This window comes from Vigna unguiculata, chromosome 3, assembly GCF_004118075.2.
Source record: "Vigna unguiculata cultivar IT97K-499-35 chromosome 3, ASM411807v1, whole genome shotgun sequence".
In the NCBI taxonomy this organism is placed as follows: domain Eukaryota; kingdom Viridiplantae; phylum Streptophyta; class Magnoliopsida; order Fabales; family Fabaceae; genus Vigna; species Vigna unguiculata.
The window spans coordinates 63,337,821-63,358,592 of record NC_040281.1 but is presented as its reverse complement, the minus strand read 5'-3'; the positions used below and the strand labels follow the sequence as shown (position 1 = coordinate 63,358,592).

At 34.5% G+C, this 20,772-nt stretch overlaps 3 protein-coding genes across 4 annotated transcripts; all 3 read left to right on the top strand.

Annotated features, from left to right (window-relative positions):
• Positions 1–1,778: 1,778 nt before the first annotated feature.
• LOC114175936 (pyruvate, phosphate dikinase, chloroplastic-like) lies at positions 1,779–9,601 on the top strand. Of its 2 annotated transcripts, none has more exons than XM_028060788.1 (20): positions 1,779–1,977; positions 2,277–2,524; positions 3,483–3,539; positions 3,980–4,213; positions 4,651–4,788; positions 5,001–5,163; positions 5,304–5,539; positions 5,661–5,789; positions 5,893–6,072; positions 6,269–6,406; positions 6,656–6,820; positions 6,909–7,070; positions 7,164–7,253; positions 7,481–7,797; positions 7,927–8,056; positions 8,315–8,443; positions 8,611–8,748; positions 8,828–8,905; positions 9,010–9,101; positions 9,187–9,601. In XM_028060788.1, the coding sequence occupies exons 2-20, from the start codon at positions 2,291–2,293 to the stop codon at positions 9,227–9,229; spliced, it is 2,853 nt and encodes a 950-aa protein (XP_027916589.1). In that variant the 5' UTR covers positions 1,779–1,977; positions 2,277–2,290; the 3' UTR covers positions 9,230–9,601. The 2 variants fall into 2 exon arrangements, with proteins under 2 accessions (XP_027916589.1, XP_027916590.1); XM_028060789.1 differs by having other exon boundaries at positions 1,863–1,977; positions 2,272–2,524.
• Positions 9,602–9,843: 242 nt separating this feature from the next.
• On the top strand, positions 9,844–18,772 carry LOC114175937 (pyruvate, phosphate dikinase, chloroplastic-like). The gene is made up of 19 exons (XM_028060791.1): positions 9,844–10,534; positions 12,677–12,733; positions 13,121–13,354; positions 13,768–13,905; positions 14,117–14,279; positions 14,423–14,658; positions 14,780–14,908; positions 15,013–15,192; positions 15,394–15,531; positions 15,778–15,942; positions 16,031–16,192; positions 16,280–16,369; positions 16,597–16,916; positions 17,067–17,196; positions 17,294–17,422; positions 17,647–17,784; positions 17,865–17,942; positions 18,048–18,139; positions 18,224–18,772. Exons 1-19 carry the CDS (start codon positions 10,520–10,522, stop codon positions 18,264–18,266), a joined length of 2,637 nt encoding a protein of 878 aa, XP_027916592.1. The 5' UTR covers positions 9,844–10,519; the 3' UTR covers positions 18,267–18,772.
• Positions 18,773–18,806: 34 nt separating this feature from the next.
• Positions 18,807–20,605, top strand: LOC114175938 (putative TrmH family tRNA/rRNA methyltransferase). The gene is made up of 3 exons (XM_028060792.1): positions 18,807–19,171; positions 19,249–19,375; positions 19,876–20,605. Exons 1-3 carry the CDS (start codon positions 18,836–18,838, stop codon positions 20,094–20,096), a joined length of 684 nt encoding a protein of 227 aa, XP_027916593.1. The 5' UTR covers positions 18,807–18,835; the 3' UTR covers positions 20,097–20,605.
• Positions 20,606–20,772: the final 167 nt, after the last annotated feature.

Genomic DNA, 20,772 nt, shown 5'->3' with positions numbered 1-20,772 from the left:
TTATATTAGTAGGGAACGATATTGTGATGTTATTAAGTTAATATACAAAATAAATTTAAATTTATTAAAAAAAATGAAATGAACGAAAAAAATAAAAAAATAAATGTTGATGAATAAAAAAAAGAGAGACAAAAATAGAAAGTCTTATAGAAAACATATAAAAATAACTGTTAATTTAAAAAATGTAACAAATAATTATATTATAAAAGATAAAATTAGAATTATGAAATATGAAATATAAATACAAATAATAAAAAAGTATTCTCAATAAATTTTAAAATTTTTATAAAAATAATAATTTTGAATTGTATAATATATATATATATATATATATATATATATATATATATATATATTAAATTTCTTTTTACCATATAAAAATATTCACGCTATCATACACGAAGATCAAATTCTTTGACTATTTTATCTTTAAATTTTGGTGAGAATAAAGTGATTTTTAGTAGATATTTATATGAAAATATTTCAAGCTAATATGTATAAATTAAAATGATAAAGAAAAAAACTGGATGATAAGATCTGAAAATAATGGATGGTATAGAGATTAATAGTTATTTTTAGTGTCTTCAGCCGTGGCCACGTGTCGTCCTTACTTGGATCTAAAGTATATTCCACTTGACCCTCGTTGGTCCCACAACACTTTTCAGTCACCTTCCTCGATATTCGTAGACCAAAAAAAACTAATATAATATTTTGGAAAATTTTTGTAAGAAAACATTTGCGAAATTTATCTTTATGATGTCACCCAATTTAGACATAATTCATTATTCAAATAATATGTGCGTTTATTAATTTAATTTTAATATTATTTTCTGTCAATGCAATACTTAAAATAACGAAATTTATGTTCAGATCACAACATGTTTGGAGTTCAAGTTTTTCTGTTTAGACAAGTTAAACAAAAAGTATAAGATGTTATTGTTTGTTTAATTATGTAAAATATAAGCTTTTCAACAAGTGTAAGTATCTGGATAGAGTAATACTTATCTAATTGAAAAATATCTTACAGCAACAGTTGCTTTAAACAAACAAATAAAGATTATTTAACGTAAAGATTTAATGCAATAAGAATATTTTAATCCATAATCAATTTTAGAGAAAAAAAATTTATTAAAAATATTTGTAAATAGATATTCAAATAAATTCTAATAATAAATAAAATACAACCACTCAAATTTAAAAGTCGTTGCTAGAACATTTAAGACGTGACAGCAAATATTTATGCATTTGTGAAAAATTATACAGCAGTTAAAGGCTCAAAAGTATGGTTAAAAACATTTTATATCTAAATTAATTTTTAGTATTTATTAATATAGAAAAGTAGATACGAGTGAATTGTTTTTGGAGGATTGAAGATAAGTTCGATAACTATCTAGAAGACTCCTTATTGCGGAAAAACAACGAAATGATTTAAGCCACATCTTATTAATTGTTTTAAGAAATAATATATCATGTTAAATATAGAATATATCTGATAATTCTTTAGTTTTGAGTTTAAATTGTGCATCTTAATATTTCTCATTTATTTTCCGAGAAAAAATGATTAGAAGGACAAAAAATGAGTTTTATTCATTTAGGACTATTATTATCCTTTGCTTCAATTATTGTGCCACGTACCCTTATCCTGGACGAGACAAAGGGCAAACTTGATAATTCACAGGAGAACATATTCCTCAACAGAAAATAAAACGTCAAAATTGTTATATAAATTTAACAAACTTATTAGCATAATTTAGTGAAAAGTTTAACTATGAGAAAGAATTTATTCCTAACAACATTTTGGTCCACTCATTTCTCATCATATTTGCCTATTAAAACATTGGAATATAATATAAAAAAAAACAAAACAGAGAGAAAAGAGGGAGGGAAAATTACAACTTCCATTTCCATTTTGAGAAGCTGCTCTGTGTATTAACTATAAACAAAGCCCTTCCTCTCCTCCTTATTTTCTATCTTCAGGTATGTTGATTGCATGATCACTATGCAGTTAATTGACATGTTAACAATCTCCAGTTTTTCTTTTATTGTATTTTTTTTAATGTCTTCGTGATCAATGAAGAAAAACATGTCTTTCTCTTGATTACTTTTTCTTCTTCTGGGGTGGGACATGTTTGTGATCAAGTGCATATGAATATCTAATCTGGTATATGTGTTATGCTTATACATGTTTTGTGAGGGAGAATTTTGTTCTCTGCATGAAAATTGTTCCACACAAGAACAAAAATGGATTAATTGGTGCTATGGTTGATTGAGAGCAGGAGATAGATGAAAGATGTCTTCCATAGTGAAGGGCATATTCATTAGGAGCAGAGGGGATGATATCAGTAATATGATTTGGAATGCGAAGAAGAAATATGTTGAGCACAGTGATGTTGTGGTGGTTGGTGGGAGAAGAAGCACAAAATCAAACAGCTTCAGGGCATGGAAGAGAGGTAGAAGATCATATCAGTCTCTAATACGTGGCCAAGCAATTCTTACCCCAGCAACCCCTCCCACAACTAAAAAGGTACGTCTAACTGTATATTCATAATTGAAAAAAAAAAAAACGTGAATTTGTCATTTACATAGTAAAACATTACTCAGCTGAGAGAATGCGAATTGTAAGAAAGAACAAAACAAGAAGATTAATCTTGCTTTGTAGAGAGAAAATGAGTTATAATTAGATGTAATAATAAATTATAAAGTAAAGGGATAGATATTTGAAAAAATATATACAAATAATCTAGATATTTGTGGAACCCATGAACCAGAGAAAGAAAAACAATTTACGGCGCCTTTCACTCCATTCATAATGAATTTTGTAGAATATATTTTTGTATCCTAAAAGGTCTATTTCAAAAATGAAGGAAGAAGGTGTTCCAAAGTTTTTTGAAGTGCAGAAAGAAACAACTGAGTCGATGACAAGACACACCAATGAGAGACCCAAGTTTGATTGTTTCGTTTAACACAAAAAGTCTCAGACCTCAAAAATATTAATAAGGCTAAAAAGTCTGTCCACGTCAATACAAAACTCCAAGTGAACTTACTATTCAAAGGAAATTTTTCAACTTCATATTTTTATTTTATTGAATAGAAATTAAATAAAAAAATGAAACAAACAATAGAAATTAAACAACTGATAAATTATTTAATTGCAACTTGTTTAAATTCAAATTTACAACAACTCTTGTAAATAGTAAGATTTCTATATAATGAATAATTTTTTAGAAACTACTTATTTTAAATTTAAATTTAAATAATTTTCTCAATACATAAGCGATTAGTCAAGCTAAATACTTAAATGCACGGAGAGAATTAAACAATGATATCATACTAAAATATGAATTTTCTCCTCCTCTCCCATTACTATATATGAATATGTCATATTATCACAGTTTTTAGAAGTAAATTTGTCAATTTATGATAACAAGTATGAATATTGTAGAGTGGTGTGCAGCTAATGTTTTTTAGTTTGTTTTAAACAGCGGGTATTCACTTTTGGCAAAGGTACAAGTGAAGGAAACAAGGCCATGAAGTCCTTGGTAAGCACACAATTGATCTGTCACATTTTGAAAAAAATGCTTAAATTCATTTTTGTTCCTCCTTATTAGCTTGTCACTCAGACCGTTTATTTATTTATTCATGCAAGATATTACTATATTAATAACAAAGTTTAAAAGAAGCTTGAACATTTATTATCCTTACAAAAACAATAGTATGTAAAATTTTATAATGATTGAAATTGAACGATGACCAAAATGATAAGGATTAGAAGTGGATTTAAGCCTTAAAAAAAGGAAAAACATGGAAATTGATATTGGATTCTTGTTGTTATATTCTCATCAATTGTGATTTTACCGGTGTTCCATCATGATAAAAACTCTACACTTGTTAAGCAAAATAAGGTTGTCGATTGGCATACAATATGAGGGCTGCTTTTTTCCTTTAAAGTGATGAACAATTGCATGTTTGTTAACTACAGCTGGGAGGAAAGGGAGCGAACCTGGCAGAAATGGCAAGCATTGGTTTATCTGTGCCTCCGGGATTCACTATATCAACGGAAGCATGCCAAGAATATCAACAGAATGGAAAGAAGCTACCAGATGGCTTGTGGGAGGAGGTGCTTCAAGGCTTGCTTTTCGTCGAGAATGAAATGGGAGCCAATCTTGGAAATCCTACAAAACCTCTTCTACTCTCAGTTCGCTCTGGTGCTGCGGTACGAGAGCATTGGGTTTATGTTTTTTCTGTGTTCTTGTTAAGTGCCTCAACCTAGGACCACTTTTGGAATTTGGAATCACCTTTATATGTAAAGGGCCTAAAGACAATATGAAAACCACTAATCACCATAAGCTACTTATTTTGTCATTGACATTGGTTCCCAAATGATGGAACAACATGCAAGAAAATGAACTTGATTGTCACTAGCATTGATTAAACTAGAGCAGTAAAGTTCTTGAATAAAGTAAATAGCAATCTTTTCTTTTAATCTTTAATCATAGTGTGTTAATTTAAGTTCTAGATAGGAAATTCACTCTCTGATTGTTGAAACATCCACTTCTATTTATAAGTGTATTCGAATTTGATATAAATTTGATTATTTATGGTGTGTGTGACATGTTTATAGCCTAAACTTGTTTTCCTTGCATTTACTAGATTTCCATGCCTGGGATGATGGACACAGTTCTCAACCTAGGATTGAATGATGAAGTGGTTGTCGGCTTGGCAGCAAAAAGTGGGGAGCGGTTTGCTTATGATTCTTATAGACGTTTCTTAGACATGTTTGGAGATGTTGTGAGTGGTTCTTTTACTCCCTCAGCATTGCTTTTGTGTTGGCTTACTTTTGTAGATTGTCAACCTTTCTTTAGCATCTAAAACTAGACGAACTGAAAACTAGAATCCCTCAGTCCATGTTGTACATCAGGATCTTTCTCTAAAAATAGAGAACTAAAATAGTTGTCTTCCATTGCTTTTGTTTCTAACTGTTGATTTATGTTTCATTTTAGGTAATGGATATTCCACATTCGTTATTTGAGGAGAAGTTAGAAAAGTTAAAAAGTGTAAAAGGTGTTAAACTTGACACTGAACTAGCAGCCCATGATCTCAAGGATCTTGTTGAGCAGTACAAGAATGTGTACCTTGAAGCCAGGGGAGAAAAGTTTCCCTCAGGTGCTGACACACCAACTTCTTAACTTTTTGTTGTGATATATTCTCATCGTCCTAGCCATTGATCCATGTCCGCTGTCTTCACCAAATTGTTTATAAGAAAAAAAAAAACATCCACTCATCTTATTCAATTACCAATGCAGATCCAAAGAAGCAGTTAGAACTAGCTGTTAAAGCTGTTTTTAATTCTTGGGATAGCCCAAGGGCAATTAAGTATCGGAACATTAATCAAATAACTGGTCTAAAGGGAACTGCTGTAAACATTCAGTCCATGGTGTTTGGTAACATGGGGAATACTTCAGGAACTGGAGTCCTTTTCACTAGAAATCCAAGCACTGGTGAAAACAAACTTTATGGCGAATTTCTAATTAATGCTCAGGTTAAATGTGATTTACTTGTTCTTTCTTCCTAGTCATTATCATATTCGTTAACCTGTGGATGGTATCAATTACTCTTGATGCTGATGTTTCAGCAAATAAATGCTGAATTGTTTTTGTTAGGGAGAGGATGTAGTTGCTGGAATCAGGACACCTGAAGATTTGGAGGTCATGAAATCTTGCATGCCAGAAGCCTATAAGGAACTTGAGGAGAATTGTGAATTTCTAGAGAAACATTACAAGGATATGATGGTAAAATTTAATCTTTGTATATATTCGTTCTACTTTTATAATTTATACTAATTCTATAAATAGACTGATAGATAAACCTTCTGAAATTGCAATTATATTGTAGGATATTGAGTTCACTGTCCAAGACAATAGGTTGTGGATGTTGCAATGTCGAAGCGGAAAACGTACTGGTAAAGGTGCAGTAAAAATAGCCGTAGATATGGTCAATGAGGGACTTGTTGACATTCGTTCTGCAATCAAAATGGTAGAGCCACAGCATCTTGATCAACTTCTTCATCCACAGGTATATACTTGTCATACCATTATCCATGTATCATGTGCCTTTGATTTCCTTCTATACATAAGGAAAATGTTGACGTTGATTTTAAGTATATATAATCAAAACCCTTTTTTAGAAAAGGATGTATTAATGATTTTTTTTTCATAAAAAGTTAATTAATACTTAATGTGTCCGAACTGCTCTAAATTTATTTGGTTAGTTTGAGGATCCATCTACTTACAAGGACCAAGTGATTGCCATTGGTTTGCCTGCATCCCCTGGAGCCGCAGTAGGGCAGGTGGTGTTCACTGCTGACAATGCTGAAGAATGGCATGCACAAGGAAAGAGTGTTATCTTGGTAATCCTTTTTACACTTTATAATTTTTTTGCTTTTAATCTTTTTGTTCGCTTTCTTGATAATCTACCTGTCTTGTTTTAGTTAGAAAAATCCAAAGTTGACTTCGGCAAATATTTTTCTCAGAAGATTGTACATTTTGTGGTTGGGATGTAAATGCTGTCGTGATTTAGTAACATACATGGTTGTGTTAAACGAGGCATCCATTAACAATCATTAAATAAATGTTATTGCAATCTTGAACTGTTGAAGGTGAGGAATGAGACAAGTCCAGAGGATGTTGGAGGCATGCACGCAGCTACTGGAATCTTGACGGCTAGAGGTGGTATGACATCTCATGCTGCTGTTGTAGCCCGTGGATGGGGAAAGTGTTGTGTTTCTGGTTGCTCTGACATCCTTGTAAATGATGCTGAGAAGGTAAGCTTGGATTTTCCAATAATGTGATATAAATACTAATGAAAGATCTTCCTGTTGTAATTATGAATAATCTTTATTCATAATGTAGGTCTTCGTAGTTGGAGATAAGGTGATAGCAGAAGGAGATTGGCTCTCACTGAATGGGTCAACAGGTGAGGTGATACTGGGAAAGCAACCACTTTCTCCTCCGGCTCTAAGCGACGATTTAGGAACTTTCATGTCTTGGGCAGATGAAATAAGGCATCTGAAGGTGCTGCGTGTTCCTTATCTGCTGCAGAAGTTGAGTTGAATAAAAAGAACTTGTTTTCTATGAACTCTCTAATATACTATTGTCTATTACCAGGTTATGGCAAATGCTGACTCTCCTGAAGATGCAGTAACGGCTAGAAAAAATGGTGCTCAAGGGATTGGACTTTGCAGGACAGAGCATATGGTACAACAAACATTATACTTCTTACTGTATCTGAATCAAGAGTGTGAATACCTGCGACAATTAATATCTGATATCCTCATTATAAGCTTAAGATTGAGTTAATGGGCTATTTTAGCCTTTTCCCTTTGAATCCAAAGTGAAACGAACTTTTCTATTCTTTTTTACTAATCAACATACGGTAGTTAGAAATTATATTATTAGTTTTGGCTTGTTTTGGTGTGTTGTAGTTTTTTGCTTCGGACGAGAGGATAAAGGCTGTGAGAATGATGATAATGGCGGTTACACCAGAGCAGAGGAAAGCTGCACTGGACCTGTTGCTACCTTATCAAAGATCAGATTTCGAGGGGATATTTCGTGCAATGGATGGTCTTCCAGTAACAATCCGATTGTTAGATCCTCCACTTCATGAATTTCTTCCAGAGGGCGACCTGGAACACATTGTCAGTGAACTAACTTCCGAGACAGGAATGAAAGAAGAGGAAATATACTCCAGGATAGAAAAGCTATCAGAAGTGAACCCCATGCTCGGTTTTCGTGGCTGCAGGTTTATCCTCATTTCATAATGCTCGTGTTGTGTATTACAGAAAACTTCAATCTGTTCGTATCTTACATGACTGATGTTGAGTGTTGAGATCAGGGAGTATATGTTTGACAATTGAAATTCTGTGAACAGGCTGGGAATATCATATCCAGAACTGACTGAGATGCAGGCCCGTGCAATCTTTCAGGCAGCTGTTTCGGTGAAAAACCATGGTATTACAGTTCTTCCAGAGATAATGGTTCCACTTATTGGTACACCTCAGGCATGGCCCTTTTCCTTACATGTTTATTAGCTATTTGGTTGTCCTTTAAATTACTTCACACGCATCTATTCATGCGCACTAATAATTTATGAGAAAAATCTCAGTTCATTTTATACTTTGAAACATTGTTGCAACCCTTTCTCCTAACTATAAGAAATTTTGAAATACGATGTGTATCAGTTGGTTTTTATTTTTAATGAAAAACCCCTTTGATGTAATGATTAGACGATATAATTCCCCAAAATATTTAATTTGCAGGAATTAAGGCATCAAGTGAGTTTAATAAGGAATGTTGCTGATAATGTTTTGTCTGAGATGGGTTCTTCTTTAAGCTATAAGGTTGGGACTATGATTGAAGTTCCAAGGGCTGCACTAGTTGCAGAAGAGGTAACATTTATATCCTGATATCCTGAAGATTCAACCTGGACTCAAAATAAAATATTGAATAAAGATTTGAAGGAAAAAGGTCTAAATTTCGCTTTTACTCGGGTTCAACCTGTAGATTGTCCTTTTTTGTTATTTAAACTTTCTCATCCTATAATCGATTCATCTAGATTGCAAAGGAAGCAGAGTTCTTTTCATTCGGAACCAATGACCTTACTCAAATGACATTTGGATATAGTAGAGACGATGTTGGAAAATTTCTTCCCATCTATCTATCTTCTGGGATTCTGCAGCATGATCCATTCGAGGTTAGTTGCTTGATGTTAGTTTGGCCATTTACATAATGAAGGACGGTTGCTGAGTTAAAATTGTTGAGAATAATTGCAGGTACTTGACCAGAAAGGTGTGGGTCAACTCATCAAGATTTGCACAGAAAAGGGTCGTGCCGCAAGACCAAACCTAAAGGTAGGAGAATTAACTCAGCAATAGCAATTCAAATTAATTTTTTAATTAGACATCTTATTCTTACAATGTAACAAATGGAGATGAAACACTATATTGATTATCAGGTTGGAATATGTGGAGAACATGGTGGGGAGCCTTCTTCTGTTGCCTTCTTTGCAGAAATTGGACTTGACTATGTTTCATGTTCTCCATTTAGGTCAGATTTTCAGTTAAACAATATCAGACAATGAAAAATTTGTATTTTCCAATGTCAAACTGAGACTATCAGGACACCTTTGCAGGGTTCCAATTGCTAGGCTTGCGGCAGCTCAGGTTGCAGCTTAAGAAACAGTTGCCAGTATCACAAGCATACGAGAGGGAGGATTGATCGACTCTCTACAACTGTAAATAACTGTTGTTTTTCATAAGCCCGTAGACATCACAAACAGAGGTTTATACGAGGACGTCACAATGATGAGGGCTTCTAACGTATACTTAAAGAAGTGAAAGCAAAGTAAAATCAATAAGCAAATCTTTGGAAATAAATAATGTTGATAATAATAAAAGAGAAAACGTTGTGTACAAATGTTCATGCATATGCTTCTCTTATTCTTATACCGTTTCCTGTCATATAATAAGAGTGAATCTGTAAAATTCTTGTACATGTTCTGTTCTCTTCGATTCTATCATAATAAAAATGTCTGAAAAATTATTCTCCATTTAATCGTCTACATTTAAGAAAAGATAAGAAATTTCTGTTTGCATGTTCTGGAGTGGTAATAATCGGAGTCTGGGTTGGGATGAGTGTATTATGATTGGGCAGAAATGTAGGCCCGAGAAGAAGATAGGCCCATGTTGTAATTTGAATTTGAAAAAGTGGAAGGGAAACGGCGTTTGGAGAGGGAAGGAAAAGCTGAATCGAGAAGAATGGGGTGGGAGAGCTACGTGGTGGTGCACGACATAACGAAGAGGTACAAAGTGGGAACGGTAGCTCGCAGTGCCACCGCGTTTTGCGTCTCAGAACTCGTCCTCGTCGGTCGTAGAGATTTCAACTGTTTCGGCAACCATGGCTCCTCCTCCCACCTCCGATTTCGACACTTCCACTCCCTCCACGAAGCTTGCAACTTCCTCAAAGACAAAGGCTGCGATATTTGTGGAAGAGACCCATGAAAAAGGGAAAGAAAACCAATTTACTGTGCCTTCCACTCCTTTCATAATGAGTTTTCTAGAATCTATTTCTGTATTCTAAAAGGTCTATTTAAAAATTGAAGGTGTTCCAAAAATTTTGAAGGTGCAGAAGGAAACAGTCGATGACTAGACACACCAATGAGAGATCCAAGTTTGATTGTTTATTTTAACACAAAAAGTCTGAGACCTCAAAAATATTAGGAAAATATTTGTTGACGCCCATAATCTTTACTACATTTGACTCCCTTAGGTGGCTTTATAAGGGGCAGGGAAATCAAATTTTAATTATTATTTCGGCGTGAGAGGAGAGAACAGTTCGCGCTATTTTTGAAGGCAGGCAAAGTTTCCCGTTTTTCCCTTTGCTACTTTCTCTCAGGGCCTTCTCCATTCACCCCTTTCTCTTGTCTCTTGGGTTCGCACGATTCCGTTCAGGTTCAGAGTTTTACAATGAAGGCAGTTCAGGTTTTTCCCGTTCTCCCATTCTCTGTTTCACATTGATTTTTTTTTTTCCGTCATTCTCCAGGTTTTATATTTTGTTTATTAAGATCAAATTGAAATTTCTATCTCTGACGGGAACATTCACTATAAGCCACTTTAAAAACTGCATCAAATTTTCTTTATAAAATTAGCATTTCCACTTGGGGCCTGACGTCGTTGGTCTTATCTTGGGAGGATTGTTTTTTGAAATGGCCATTGTTAGAGTTTAATGAGATTTGGGTTTCTATTACTTTTGAGTTAGGACATTGAAACGAGTTGTTTGTCTGCAATGTTGCTTTTGGTGCAAGTCCATTATCTGGATTCATAAACGTGATTCTGGGTGTCGTGTTGGTGTATTGTGAAGGGATTAGGGAAGGGAAGAAGAGATCAAGGAAAAGAGAGACACAATGAGGGAAAAATGAATCATCATAGAGGAAAAGTTGATAGGGGAAAAGAACAAAATTTTAAAATATTTTGAAACATCAATTCTAATCTAAGTCAAAAGATAAAATTTTAATTTTTTTTAATTTAATAATACCAAATTTTATTTATTATTATCATTATTAATATTGTTTAATACTGTTATATAAAATTTAGAATAAAATATAAACTCTAAATTATTGATGAGTTTTCATAATCATAATTCATTTACAAGTGTTACGTTTTTTTAATTTTTTACCCTTGAAGTAGTATACTTGATTGTGTTTGTATGACATAATTAATTAGGTTTCAATTCTGAAAAGTTTTCTGTGGATTGTTTTGCATGTTTGTGAGAAAAAAAAAATTATAAACTTTACTTATGTTCACTATTATCATTCTCACTTTTCTTCTATTTGAGTCTAACAAATAAACTATTCAAGGAAAGATGTGAAATAGAATAAATCTGAGTAGGCATTACACGCAATAAAAACGTCACCAAAAGATAAAATAAAAGTTTCACTACCAACCACTTATATTAGAACAAAAGGTATACTTTAATCAACACTAACAATGTTTTCTAATAATATTTTGGTTGTTGCATTTTTGGAATTCTTATATTTTAGTTGGACACTAGAAAAAAATTATATAATAATTAAAATATATAATGTTAAAAATAGATGAGCACATCTAGTGATTAAAATTATGTTGTAGTGAAGTTATGGTTATAAACATCTTAAGAACCTTTTAAAAGAAAAAGGTTCTCTAATCTAAGAAAATAATAGATTAAAATATAAGTTGAGGAAAAACTTCAATAAATTTATAAAAGAAATTATTCTAGATTTATGTAACCTAGACTAATATACCGAAAGAACCTTAAATGTTTTTTCTGACGCGCTACTATGTGCCTTTCTCCCAAAATGAAACACAAACAACCAAAATTGCGTAAGCTCGCTCAAATGGAACTGGAAGAGCGAAAGCAATAACCTAAAGAGGGAGGTTAGGGGAAGTACATAGTTTAACCTAGTGTTTCTTCCCCTTTCACCATGGTGCTAACAGTAAAATTTTTCCTTAATTCATAAACTCTATTTCAAACCAGGGGCACATCTTAAAAAAACAAATTCAAATATGTGAATGGTATGTTGTGGGATGACACAGAAGGAAATAAGAAAGTGGTCATAAAATGGGTTTCAACCGATCATTTTCAAAAATATTAATAAGGCTAAAAGGTTCGTCCACGACAATACAAAACTCCAAGTGAGTTTACTAGAAGTTTTTCAACTTAATATTTTTGTTTTCATTTAATAGAAATTAAATTAAAATGGACCAAATAACAGAAATTAAATAATTTAATAAATTATTTAATTTCAGCTTGTTTAAAATCAAATTTATGACAACTTTTGTAGATATTAACATTTTTAAATAATCAATAAATTTTTAAAAACTACTTATTTTAAATTTAAATTTAAATAATTTTTCTCAATAACTCAATAAATAAGTGACTATTCAAGTTATATACTTAAATTTACGGAGAGAATTAAAAAATGATATCATACTAAAATATGAACTGTCTTCCTCCCCGTTACTATGTAAATGTGAATGTGTCATATTATCACACACATTTCTCAAAGTAAACTTGTCAATTTATGATGAAAAGTTTGAAGATTGTAGATTGGTGTGCAGCTAACTTTTTTAGTTTGTTTTAAACAGCGGGTATTCACTTTTGGAAAAGGTAAAAGTGAAGGAAGCAAGGACATGAAGTTCTTGGTAAGCACACAATTGATCTGTCAAAAAAAAAATGCTTAAATTCATTTTTGTTCATCCTTATTTGCTTGTCACTCAGACCATTTACTTATTTATTCATGCAAGATATTACTATATTAATAATAAAATTTAAAAGAAGCTTGAAAATTTATTATCCTTACAAAAACAATAATATGTAAAACTTTATAAAGATTGAAATTGAAAGATGACCAATATTATAAGGGTTAAAAGTGGATTTAAGTCTTAAAAAAGAAACATAATTTTACTGTGTTCCATCATGATAAACACTCTACACATGTTCAGCAAAATAAGGTTGTCCAGTGGCATACAATGTGAGGGCTATTTTTTTCCCTTTAAATTGATGAACAGTTGCATGTTTGTTAACTACAGCTGGGAGGAAAAGGAGCGAACCTGGCAGAAATGGCAAGCATTGGTTTATCTGTGCCTCCGGGTTTCACTATATCAACGGAAGCATGTCAAGAATATCAACAGAATGGAAAGAAGCTATCCGATGGCTTATGGGAGGAAGTGCTTCAAGGCTTGCTTTTCGTCGAGAAGGAATTGGGAGGCAATCTTGGAAATCCCGCAAAACCTCTTCTAGTCTCAGTTCGCTCTGGTGCTGCGGTAGGAGAGCATTGAGTTTTTGTTTTTTCTGTTTTCTTGTTAAGTGCCTCTCCTTAGGATCACTTTTGGAATTTGGAGTCTCCTTTATATGAAAAGGGTCTAAAGAAAAAATGAAAATCACTAATGAGCATAAGCTACTTATTTTGACAATGACATTGGTTCCCAAATGATGGAACAACATGCAAGAAAATGAACTTGATTGTCACTGGCATTGAATAAAGTAAATAGCAATCTTTTCTTTTAATCTTCAATCATAGAGTGTTAATTTAAGCTGTAGATAGGAAATTCACTCTATATGATTGTTGAAACATCCACTTCTATTTATAAGTGTATTCGAATTTGATTTAAATTTGATTCTTTATGGTGTGTGTGACATGTTTATAGCCTAAACTTGTTTTCCTTGCGTTTACTAGGTTTCCATGCCTGGGATGATGGACACAGTTCTCAACCTAGGATTGAATGATGAAGTGGTTGTTGGCTTGGCAGCAAAAAGTGGAGAGCGGTTTGCTTATGATTCTTATAGACGTTTCTTAGACATGTTTGGAAATGTTGTGAGTGGTTCTTTTACACCCTCTGCATTGCTCTGTGTTGGCTTACGTTTGTAGATTGTCAACCTTTCTTTAGCATCTAAAACTAGACGAACTGAAAACTAGAATCCTTCAATCAATGTTGTATATCAGTATCTTTCTCTAAAAATAGAAAACTAAAATAGTTGTCTTCCATTGCTTTTGTTTCTAACTGTTGATTTATGTTTCATTTTAGGTAATGGATATTCCACATTCGTTATTTGAGGAGAAGTTAGAAAAGTTAAAAAGTGTAAAAGGTGTTAAACTTGACACTGAACTAGCAGCCCATGATCTCAAGGATCTTGTTGAGCAGTACAAGAATGTGTACCTTGAAGCCAGGGGAGAAAAGTTTCCCTCAGGTGCCAACACACCAAATTCTTCACTTTTTTTTGTGATATATTCTCATCGTCCTAGCCACTGATCCATGTCCGCTATCTTCACCAAATTGTTTATAAGAAAAAAAAATATCCCCTCATCTTTCTTTATTCATTTGTCAATGCAGATCCAACGACGCAGTTAGAACTAGCTGTTAAAGCTGTTTTTAATTCATGGGATAGCCCAAGGGCAATTAAGTATAGGAACATTAATCAAATAACTGGTCTAAAGGGAACTGCTGTAAACGTTCAGTCCATGGTGTTTGGTAACATGGGGAATACTTCAGGAACTGGAGTCCTTTTCACTAGAAATCCAAGCACTGGTGAAAACAAACTTTATGGCGAATTTCTAATTAATGCACAGGTTAAATGTGATTTACTTATTCTTTCTTCATAGTCATTATCATATTTGTTAACCTGTGGATGGTATCAATTACTCTTGATGCTGATGTTTCAGCAAATAAATGCTGAGTTGTTTTTGTTAGGGAGAGGATGTAGTTGCTGGAATCAGGACACCTCAAGATTTGGAGGTCATGAAATCTTCCATGCCAGAAGCTTATAAGGAACTTGAGGAGAATTGTGAATTTCTAGAGAAACATTACAAGGATATGATGGTAAAATTTAATCTTTGTGTATATATTAGTTCTACTTTTATAATTCATACTAATTCTCTAATAGACTGAGAGACAAACCTTCTGAAATTGCAATTATATTGTAGGATATTGAGTTCACTGTCCAAGACAATAGGTTGTGGATGTTGCAATGTCGAAGCGGAAAACGTACTGGTAAAAGTGCGGTAAAAATAGCCGTAGATATGGCCAAAAAGAAGCTTGTTGACATTCGTTCTGCAATCAAAATGGTAGAGCCACAGCATCTTGATCAACTTCTCCACCCACAGGTATATACTTGTCTAGCCATTATCCATGTATCATGTGCCTTTGATTTCCTTCTATATATAAGTAAAATGTTGACGTTGATTTTAAGTATATATAATCAAAACCTTTTTTTACAAAAGGATATATTAATGAATCTGTTTTTTCTTCTTAAAAACTTCATTAATACTTAATGTGTCGGAACTGTTCTAAATTTATTTGGTTAGTTTGAGGATCCATCTACTTACAAGAACCAAGTGATTGCCATTGGTTTGCCTGCATCCCCTGGAGCCGCAGTAGGGCAGGTGGTGTTCACTGCTGACAATGCTGAAGAATGTCATGCACAAGGAAAAAGTGTTATCTTGGTAATCCTTTTTTCACTTGAAATTTTTTTTGCTTTTCATCTTTTTGTTCGTTTTCTTGATAATCTACCTGTCTAGTTTTAGTTAGAAAAATCCAGAGTTGACTTGGGTAAATATTTTTCACAGAAGAATGTAAATTTTATAGTTGGGATGTAAATGCTGTCGTTGATTTACTAACATTTATGGTTGTGTTGAATGAGGCATCCATTAACAATCATTAAATGTTATTGCAATCTTGAACTGTTGAAGGTGAGGAATGAGACAAGTCCAGAGGATGTTGGAGGCATGCACGCAGCTACTGGAATCTTGACGGCTAGAGGTGGTATGACATCTCATGCTGCTGTTGTAGCCCGTGGATGGGGAAAGTGTTGTGTGTCTGGTTGCTCTGATATCCTTGTAAAGGATGCTGAGAAGGTAAGCTGGGATTTTCTATTTATGTGATATGAATACTAATGAAAGATCTTCCTGTTGTAATTATGAATGATCTTTATTCATAATGTAGGTCTTCGTAGTTGGTGATAAGGTGATAGCAGAAGGAGATTGGCTCTCACTGAATGGGTCAACAGGTGAGGTGATACTGGGAAAGCAACCACTTTCTCCTCCGGCTCTAACCGATGATTTAGGAACTTTCATGTCTTGGGCAGATGAAATAAGGCATCTGAAGGTGCTGCGTGTTCCTTATCTGCTGCAGAAGTTGAGTAAAGGAACTTGTTTTCTATAAACTCTCTGATATGCTGTTGTCTATTATCAGGTTATGGCAAATGCTGACTCTCCTGCAGATGCTGTAACGGCTAGAAAAAATGGTGCTCAAGGGATTGGACTTTGCAGGACAGAGCATATGGTACAACAAACATTCAACTCCTTACTGTATCTATATCAAAAGTGTGAATACCTGGGATAATTATATCTAATATCCTCCTTATAAGCTAAAGATTGAGTTAATAGACTATTTTAGCCTTTTTCCATTTGAATCCGAAGTGAAACGAACTTTTCTATTCTTCTTTACTTATCAACATACAGTAGTTAGAAATTATATTATTAGTTTTGGCATGTTTTGGTGTTTTGTAGTTTTTTGCTTCGGACGAGAGGATAAAGGCTGTGAGAAGGATGATAATGGCGGGTACACCAGAGCAGAGGAAAGCTGCACTGGACCTGTTGCTACCTTATCAAAGATCAGATTTCGAGGGGATATTTCGTGCAATGGATGGTCTTCCTGTAACAATCCGATTGTTAGATCCTCCACTTCATGAATTTCTTCCAGAGGGCAACGACCTGGAACACTTTGTCAGTGAACTAACTTCCGAGACAGGAATGAAAAAAGAGGAAATACACTCCAGGATAGAAAAGCTATCAGAAGTGAACCCCATGCTCGGTTTTCGTGGCTGCAGGTTTGTCCTCCTCTCGTAATGCTCGTGTTGTGTGTGACAGAAAACTGCAATCTGTTCGTATCTTATATGACTGATGATGAATGTTGAGATCGGGGAGTTCATGTTTGACTTGCAATTCCTCATGTTTGACAACTGAAATTCTGTGAACAGGCTGGGAATATCATACCCAGAACTGACTGCGATGCAGGCCCGTGCAATCTTTCAGGCTGCTGTTTCAGTGAAAAACCATGGTATTACAGTTCTTCCAGAGATAATGGTTCCACTTATCGGTACACCTCAGGCATGGTCCTTTTTCTTACATATTTATTCGCTTGTTGGTTGTTATTTAATTTACTTCACATGCATCCAATCATGCGTACTAATAATTTAATTGGCAGGAATTAAGGCATCAAGCGAGTTTAATAAGGAGTGTTGCTGATAATGTTTTGTCTGAGATGGGTTCTTCTTTAAGCTATAAGGTTGGGACTATGATTGAAGTTCCAAGGGCTGCACTAGTTGCAGACGAGGTAAGTCTCATATCCTGATGTCTTGAAGATTCAACCTGAACTCAATAAAATATTGAATAAAGATTTGAAGAAAAACGGTCATTGTTTCGCATTTACTCGAGTTCAACCTTTAGATTGTAATCATAAACCCTTTTATAGATTTATAATTGCAGCGCAGGAGTTAAAAGGAACATTTGTCCTTTTTTGTTATTTAAACTTTCTCATCCTATCATCGATTCATCTAGATTGCAAAGGAAGCAGAGTTCTTTTCATTCGGAACCAATGACCTTACTCAAATGACATTTGGATATAGTAGAGACGATGTTGGAAAATTTCTTCCCATCTACCTATCTTCTGGGATTCTGCAGCATGATCCATTCGAGGTTAGTTGCTTGATGTTAGTTTGGCCATTTACAATAATGAAGGACGGTTCCTGAACTAAAATTGTTGAGAATAATTGCAGGTACTTGACCAGAGAGGTGTGGGTCAACTCGTCAAGATTTGCGTAGAAAAGGGTCGTGCCGCTAGACCAAATCTAAAGGTTGGAGAATTAACTCAGCAATAGAAATTTAAACTAATTTCTTTTATTAGACATCTTATTCTCACAATCTAACAAATGGAGATAAAACACTATATTGATTATCAGGTTGGAGTATGTGGAGAGCACGGTGGGGAGCCTTCTTCGGTTGCCTTCTTTGCAGAAATTGGACTTGACTATGTTTCATGTTCTCCATTTAGGTCAGATTTTCAGTTCAACAATATCAGAAAATGAAAATTTTGTATTTGCAATGTCAAACTGAGACTATGAGAACACCTTTGCAGGGTTCCAATTGCTAGGCTTGCGGCGGCTCAATTTGCAGCTTAAGAAACAGCTGCCTGTATCACAAGCATACGAGAGGGAGGATTGATCGACTCTCTACAAATGTAAATAGCTGTTATTTTTCATAAGCCCGTAGACATCACAGACATCACAAATGGAGGTTTATACGAGGACGTCACAATGATGAGGGCTTCTAACATATACTTATAGAAGTGAAGCAAAGCAAAATCAATAAGCAAATCTTTGCAAATAGATAGTGTTGATAATAATATACGAGAAAACGTTGTGTACACATATTCATGCAAATGTTTCTCTTGTTCTTTATCCTGTCATATAATAAGACTGAATCTGTAAAATTCTTGTACATGTTCTATTCGATTCTATGATAATAAAAATCTCTGAAAAATTATTCTCTGTTTAATCGTCTACATTTGAGAAAAGATAAGAAACTTTCGTTTGCATGTTCTGAAGCGATAATAATCGGAGACTGGGTTGGGTTGAGTGTGTTATGATTGGGCCGAAATGGAGGCCCGAGAAGAATATGGGCCCATGTTGTAATTTGGATTTGAAAAGTGAAAGGGAGGAACCCTGGGGAAGGGAAACGGCGTTTGGAGATGGAAGGAAAAACTGAATGGAGAAGAATGGGGTGGGAGAGCTACGTGGTGGTGCACAACATAGCGAAGAGGCACAACGTGGGAACGCTGGCTCGTAGTGCCACCGCGTTTGGCGTCTCAGAACTCATCCTCGTTGGCCGTAGAGATTTCAACTGTTTCGGCAGCCATGGCTCCTCCTCCCACCTCCGATTTCGACACTTCCACTCCCTCCACGACGCTCGCGACTTCCTCAAGGACAAAGACTGCGATATTTGCGGCGTTGAGATCACAAACGACGCTCTCCCCGTCAGCCACCACCCTTTCAAGAAGAGCACTGCATTCCTACTGGGCAACGAGGTAGTTACCTCTCTTTCGCTTTTCCTTCAATTTAAATTTTCCCCTTTACTCCTCAATTTTTTTTAATCCATCTGCAGGGCCAAGGTCTTTCTCCTAAGGAAATTCAAATATGCGACTTTTTCGTCTACATTCCTCAATATGGCTCCGGCACTGCTTCCTTGAATGTCACTGTAGCTGCTTCCATAGTACTCCATCATTTCGCAGGTTTCTTTTATTATCTTATTCTACTTAAAATTTCCCCCTTTTGCTGCTTATGCCGACCTATTTCCAGTGCGTGTAGCTTTTTTATTAGGTTAAATTATATTAGATTAAATTGTTCATTTTATTTGATCTTTGTTGTTCTTCCCATTTTAATCTACACGAAAAAACTGTAAGATTTAGTGTCCGTGCTTACTCTTTGTCTATGTTTTAGTCAATCTCGCTAATACTAAAACATTCCAGTAATATAAACTTGTTATCAAAACTTGTTGATAAAGCTTACAATTTTTTAGGAACTAAAACTGAAGTTGAAAACATCTATAGAAACCGAGTGACTATTTTAACTGTTCTTATGTACATCTTATATTCATCACGAAATGACTGTTAAGATACATATAGAGATTGCATTTTGTTACAAATGTAATTCGTTAAGATATAGTTCCAACTGCTTTTGAAATATTCCATATAGAACTGTATGTAGTTTCTGAAACGTTTGTTTTTGCCAGTCTGGGCTGGTTTTGAAGAGAGATCTCGTGATGGAAGTAAATTTGTTGTGGCTGAGAGACCCGTAAAACAGGGTCGACGTAATTACTGCACTGAAACAGAAGATTCTATCATTGAAGAGCGTAAAGCTAGAAGAGAAAGTGCTGCCAATGGTTTCTTTGATGAGGCTGAGAGTGGGAATTCATCTTCGAACCTCCTTGATGCATTATTTGTTGATGGCTGATGGAAAATGTGATTCCTTGACGGTAATGATTAATTTATCTCTGGGGTCGAAGGTCGAGGGCTTTAAGGCATCAGTTGCAACAGAGGAGAACCAACATCTTGGGAGAAAACGGACCATTACATAGCTTGTGTTATCTATGTAGCATTTCAAAAGAAATCATTTTCTGGGGGAAGGTAGCTACTGAGATTAGGTGTGTATATAGTAATTTATGGTGAGTTTGCTGCAACTGCCGCCAGTTACAGGACATGAAGTTAAAGCCTATATTGTTTTGTAACATGATACTGACATTTGCTTTCAGTATGAGACACATCGTTGTCCCCTTTTACCTTTTTTTATATTTCTCCTTTTTCAACTGTTACTTATATTTGAGATATAGTAAAGAAGAGAACACCTGCGTCCAATTACTCAACAAGTGCAAAATTGAAGGTTGAAATCGTGGGTGACTCCGGTGGAGTCCAGCAGTAGTTGATTTGGTCAATAAATAAGATTGATTACTGAATATGTTTCTTGAAAACATGCTGTGAAACAAAGAACCTCGCGATCTATTCAGTCCCCTTTATGGAATGTGCATTTTCCTAAGACCTCTTCCAAATAAGTTGTCAAACTCAACAATTATATAATGAATGGTATTCATCGTTTGTCTAGGTTCTCTCGTACTTTATGCGTATGTCCAATC